This window comes from Nymphaea colorata, chromosome 12 (assembly GCF_008831285.2).
Source record: "Nymphaea colorata isolate Beijing-Zhang1983 chromosome 12, ASM883128v2, whole genome shotgun sequence".
Lineage (NCBI taxonomy): Eukaryota > Viridiplantae > Streptophyta > Magnoliopsida > Nymphaeales > Nymphaeaceae > Nymphaea > Nymphaea colorata.
Window position 1 is genome coordinate 12,728,617 of NC_045149.1, and position 6,051 is coordinate 12,734,667.

The following is a 6,051-nucleotide window of genomic DNA, read 5'->3' on the forward strand; positions in this document are numbered from 1 at the left end:
ACTTTGACTTTCAATGTCATGCTCAAACAAAAAAGCCTACAGTCCTCTGGATGATTTTTGGAGAAGAGTCAAGTAAACAAACTTTCTATTTCAGAAAATAAAATTTATTTACCAAAAGTTCTGCTGGGAGATGCCAATATCAAGAAGTACAAAATCACCTGTAACAAAACAAAAACCCCGTTGTAAAGTCAAAGTGCAATTCCAAAAGATGTTCAATTACATGAAAAGAGATTAATGTTCTTGTAACATGCAATAACTACTTGTTCAACTTAACACAGTAATTTTAGTTAGTTAATTGCTGTTTGAAGCCACATATTCGACCTAAAGATAACCAAATAGTTGTTTATTTCTCCTCTATCAAAGAAAGAAAGAGAAATAAATAGTTAAAATTTTCAGCAAAAGAGTTCTTGTTTGCTACCCATAGCGAATGAGGTAGACCTACCAAAAGAAAAACGTCAAAATACTGCGAGTAAAAATCTTCCAACATGGAGGCACAGGAAATTTAGGCGAAGATTATCAGTGGGAGAAAATGTAGAAATTCTATTGCAAAATGTGAAAGAATTTTACCATGCCGCTCCAGACGACGGAGGAAAAACATAGGTGCTTTAGCGCTCAATAGCCATCCACATGAAAAAATTCTCCATATAAAGACATGCAAAAGTGAGGATAATTTTGTCCTGTGCCTTGCGCGCTAGACAACTTTTCCACTGCAAAAATGGCCTTAATGGGATTGCGTTCATCGGACGCCGAGACAAAGCATGGCGCCAAGGCATGAACGACAGTGTCCATTTTCTAAGATTTAAATACAAAATATCTATACGGAAAAAAAAGGAGAGGAAAAAGAAAAGAAAGAAGCTTTCGCAAAGGAACTTTTTTGCACCCAAGTCGGAATTTAAGAAAGGATTCCTGCCTCTTACTTTCGGAATCCTATACATGAAAATCCTAAAAGAAACTAATATAATGCGTAAATTACAGAAGACAATACAATCGCAGAGAGAGATAAAAGTGTGAAATTACACATGTTTGAGTATCAAATTTTTCATTCTTCGCAAAGAACCTGAGGAAAAATATCTATCATTTTTCTTCGTTTGCTAATACAAGAAAACGGAAAGAATGCACCAGGGACATCCTCTGAAAAGTTGACGCAAGGAACCTACTCCCCCGAATTCCTTCCCGTTTCACAACCTCATTTCTTAGCAGAAGCATCCGAAAAGACTTAACACGGGCAAAACGGCGAATAAGAGACAACAAAAACACGGATAGGCGCGAGATCTTTCACAACTTACTCAAAATTCTCCTGAACCAGCAAAGCTCGGAACAGAGCGAGAGAAGGAGAGAGAAAGAGAAAAAGAGATGGTCCAGAAATGAAAACAAGAAGGAAGGCGGCGTTCGTTTATAGGGAAATTCGGAAAAGCCAGCGGGTGCATTTACTGTTCACGGAAAAGGAAACGCTCTAAGATTGACACAATCATTCCCGAACCCAAGGCCGACGGTATTTTTCTAAGAAACTTACAAGATACAGCCTAGTCCGCGGTGAAATAGCAAACAACCTCTTCGTAATTGGGAATGGACAAATAACCGGTCAACATTTTACGAAAATTCTCAAATAAGTGTCTTCAATCTAGCGTGGGCATCGGCCCGGTCCAGCCCTATAATGAGTCGGACCGGGGTCGGCCTGATATCTAAAACTCGGACTCGGGTTCAACCCGACTCGAAAAACCCGAGCCCAAGCTCAGCCTTAGCTCGACCCGATTATATTAAAAAAATATTTTTAACCTGGTGCACAGGTTTACTTCAATCATTGTTAGGTCTGTTTATGCACATAAGTTTTATGCATGATAAAATTATCAATAATGTAAGGGGAAAAAAAAATTAGTGAAAAAAAGTCATACCTATTAGGGTATTTCAAAGAAATGTCTCGAAACTGGATGCTTGAGTTTTAAAATTCCTAGAAGAATCATCTTGCAGCTAGAAAGATGCACGGCCATGTTCTTATGGGTGGCCGGTTGGGATCATAAAAGGCTCCACACCTGGACTGCAAGGCAGAAAAACTAATCATAGTTTTTTGTTTTTGTTTTCTGCTGTTTCTCTTCTCCTGTACATAGTTTTGATGCCTCCTTTTTGTGGCACAGCATGAGCTACTTATAATCAGTGGCTTGGTGGTTTACTTGTATTGCTGATGCATTCTCACCTCCAGCCACCGGGACCATGAGAGTTTTGCTAATGAGAGACCAAAAAGTTAGTTCTTTGTTTAGGGTGAGTGGGCCTACTATACTAGTTTTCATTCAACTATGCAAATGTCAGTTCGTTTCGGGGCGGTGTAAAGACGCCCTTAGGCATGATGGTCGTGGTGGATCCGGGCCAAAGAAAGATTGCAATATATGCATAGGTTCCAAAGGCAGACCAGAGATTTCAGACTCTGGGGCACTAATTCAAAACAAACTTAAACCCCTTAAAAGGATGAAGGGGCACCAAATAAGAATAACTAAATAATTAAATGGCACTAATATATAAATAACCAAAATAGGTGGGCGGGCCAATCAATATATAGATATATAGATTTTGTGGGACTGTGTGGTTAATTAATCACGTATGCTCATTTGTGGCTCACCCCAAGTAAGTTAGTGTTGGGGGTGGAGGCAGGTAGGCAATTAGTTTCTATTTCAAACTTTCATAGCATCAACCGCTGCAAACAAGAGGCAACCATGGACCGGGGATGAGAGGAAGGGGGTCCTTTGCAACTCTGCCCCTAGTTCAAACCCACAAGTAGAGGTTTAAATCTGGTCTTATGAGTGTAATGGGATGCTCAGTGGTGGAACTAGAAAATTTTTTGTTGAAAGGCACTAGTTGATCTCTTGCTTAAGAGAATGAGCGATTACATGGCACTGACTCAAGTTTGTTGTGAGCACCATATGCGGTTGGACCTACCTGAACCTAAGTCCAGCTTAATCACAATGCAAAATTTTAGAAGCTAACGTGGGCAGTGACCCACACCAATCACACAATAGCTCCACTACTGAGGATGCTCATGTTGCTCATGTTGCAGTGTGAGTAGATAGATTTTGGCCAAGCAGTAAAAAGATCAGTCCGTTCCCAAGTTCGGAAATGGAGGGTGGTGGCGTCATAGCAATAAGATAGGGAATCTCAAAGGACTAAATTGATGAGGAGACACTGCCTATCTAGTCTGATTTCAATTGGTAGATAATATTGTAACGAGCCAACTAACTTCCCAATGAATTGGTTCATAGGCATCGGCAAAACCATGCATAGCTGAGACCAGCTGCAGGGCAGCGACTAAAGCTTGGACTACAGTAGCCCATAAGTTTGCCATGTTGTTATTGGCTGAACCTTGTTGTCCATGGGTAATAAGCAAGAGGGGATCACGTCAATTAAACGGGAGCCCTAAACTTTCTGGCAGGGGCGAACCTAGGAACTTTCATTAGGCAGATTATAGTTTCAAAATTTTAACATGGTCGTAACATAATTTTTCAAATTAAATTCCATACCAACTAAACGATTTTTTTAAATTATGTGTTTTTGTTTTCTTGAAAATTTGAAGAGGAGTGTGGGGCATGGCCCCTGCTTTCTGGTCATTTAGCTATTTATTATTTGACAGATTTATGTTCCTCTGTCTTTTTGTATCTGCAAATTTTTATTTAGTTCTAATACCATGTATAACCATTATCAACCTGTCTTTTTTTACTAGCCTAATATTTGTCCAGAACCCATTCCAAGCAATACCCATGTGATCCTTAGCTGAGGTGTGAGCTCTTTAGATGAAAAGATTAAGAACAATTTGCATATTTATATTAAAAAAAGTTATTTTGTATGCATTATTTTCTTTTGAGAGAGAAGCACAACTACTGTGGAGGGCTCACCAGTAATAAGTTGGCTACAACTATAAAGAGTGTTGAAAACCAGATTGAGTTGAGTACACACAGGTGTGCACGCAACAAATATGCACCAAAAGGGGGTAAGGGGGTAGGGATATTTTTGATTTTTTTTTATAAAGGATGTGGACATTTTAGATTTTTTCTCTTTTTAAAATCCTTTTTTACCTTTTTAAAAAGTTTTTTTTAATTTTAATAAAGGTATTTTGGTTATTGCAATCCCAGTGCTCCGATTTTTCATGTACACCCCTGTGCTTATAACCATCTTCTATTGAAAACCGCAAAAGATAACAAAACAAAAGGTTGAACGTAGCTTTCTTCTATGGACTTATACCATGTTGAAAACGATAAAAGATAACAAAACAAAAGATTGGGCATGGCTTTGTTCTAAGGATTTCTACTTGTTGAAAACCATAAAAGATAACAAAACAAAAGATTGAAAAGAAAGCCACATTTAACCTTTTGTTTTGTTATCTTTTCCTTTTCAATATGGTAGAAGTCTATGGAAGGAACATGTTCAATCTTTTGTTTTGCAATCTTTTAGGCGTCGTTTGATGCACAAGAAAAATACTGTGCAACGTTGATTTTTTTTTTTCAAGTTTGTACGATTTTTCCCTGCAGCATCAAACACAAGGAATTTTACCATGCGTTTTTCACTGAATTCGGAAAAAATTCCCACGCAAATTTATTTTTTCAAGTTTGTACGATTTTTCCCTGCAGGATCAAACATAAGGAATTTTACCATGCGTTTTACATTGAATTCGGAAAAACTTCTCACGCAAAAAAGTCAGACCTTTCTAGGTCCGATTTTTTTCCACGAAAAAATCTTCCTTCGGTACATTGATAATTTTACCATGTAAAAAAGTTCTCGTGTATCAAACAGGACCTTATGGTTTTCAACATAATATAAGTCCAAGGAAGAAAGCCACGTTCAATCTTTTGTTTTGTTATTTTCTATGCTTTCAACATGGTATCACAGCGGCTTGCTGAGGAACTTTTAGGCCTCAATAGAGATTTTCAAATGAACAAAGCGATCATGCTTCTTCTCACCAAAGTAAGGACTCGGTCCAAATTTAAACAGCTCTCCACGGTAAATGGAGACTCAGCAAATCAAGGTCCAGTTTGAAAGAGAATGAAAGAGATGATGATCTCCATTATGAAGGCACTAGTATTAGCTGCTATTGAAGACCAAGAAGCATCATCAGCATTTCAAAATGAAGAAAAAAGAAAAATGGCAATTCATGGCAATTACCAAATTCAAGGAAATTTATCAAGTAAGATCTTCATCATGTAAATCCTCAATCGTAAATGTTCCTTTGATTTAGGAACAATATTGGCCGGCCATTCTGAAGTCCATTACAAACATGGACTTGCACTATATTGTCTTCAAGGCCATACTGGCTTTCCATGGATGCAAACCATGTTCAATCTTTTGTCTTCGTTATCTTTTATGGTTTTTAACAGAGTATGCACTAGAATAAGCTGGTCAATCGTTTAAACTTCGATTGGACTTTTGCAGCTAGCCTTCCACCTCACTTCTAGGGTGAATAGCTCGACTCGTTTAAAGCTCGGTTCGTGAACGAGTTTGAGCTGAGTCATTTGCTTAACGGGTTGAGTTCGAGTTCATGAGTTGACTCGTTCAAATAATTGAGTTGAGTTCAATCTCAACACGTAACTGCCGAGTCAAGCTCGAGCCTTAATCGAGTTTGTTGAGCCTTAATCAAAGTCGATATATTCAAACAAGTTTACGAGTTTGTCGAGCCTTAATCGAGTCGAGCTCGAACTCAACAAGTAACAATGAATGAGTTTGTCTAGCCTTAATCGAATCGAGCTCAAGCTCGACACGTAACTGCCGAGTCGAGCTGCTTCCGTCAAGCTATTCTCGAGCTCGAGGTTTCATTAGTCGAGTAGAGCTTGAGGTGATTGAACTCAGGCTCGACTCGACTCATGTTCACCCTACTCACTACTAGTGAAAGAGCGAGAAATTCTGGTTAAGAAGCATTAATAGTAAAGTTCTAAATTTTTAAGGCACATCAATATGTAAATGAGAAAAATGCCCTGACACATCAATATAAAAATACACTTTTTATGTACCTAACTGCCAATATGCTCGATATATTAATATGAAAATAAACACTTTTTATGAATAAATTAAATGACG

General features: G+C 38.2%; 1 protein-coding gene across 2 annotated transcripts in view; it reads right to left on the reverse strand.

Moving 5' to 3' along the window:
* Nucleotides 1–1,440, reverse strand: part of LOC116265529 (glutamate--cysteine ligase, chloroplastic) — a 45,454-nt gene extending 44,014 nt beyond the window's left edge. Inside the window, exons 1-2 of one of the 2 annotated variants that reach the window (XM_031646198.2) lie at nucleotides 1,287–1,440; nucleotides 113–158 (exon numbers count right to left, since the gene is read on the reverse strand). Coding sequence is in view for 1 of the 2 variants with exons in the window: in XM_031646197.2 (XP_031502057.1) it covers nucleotides 113–158; nucleotides 568–570 (49 nt within the window). In the remaining variant the exon portion in view is untranslated. Of the gene's footprint in view, nucleotides 1–112; nucleotides 159–567; nucleotides 587–1,286 lie in introns of those variants that run through there. The other variant, XM_031646197.2, reaches the window with a different exon arrangement.
* Nucleotides 1,441–6,051: the final 4,611 nt, after the last annotated feature.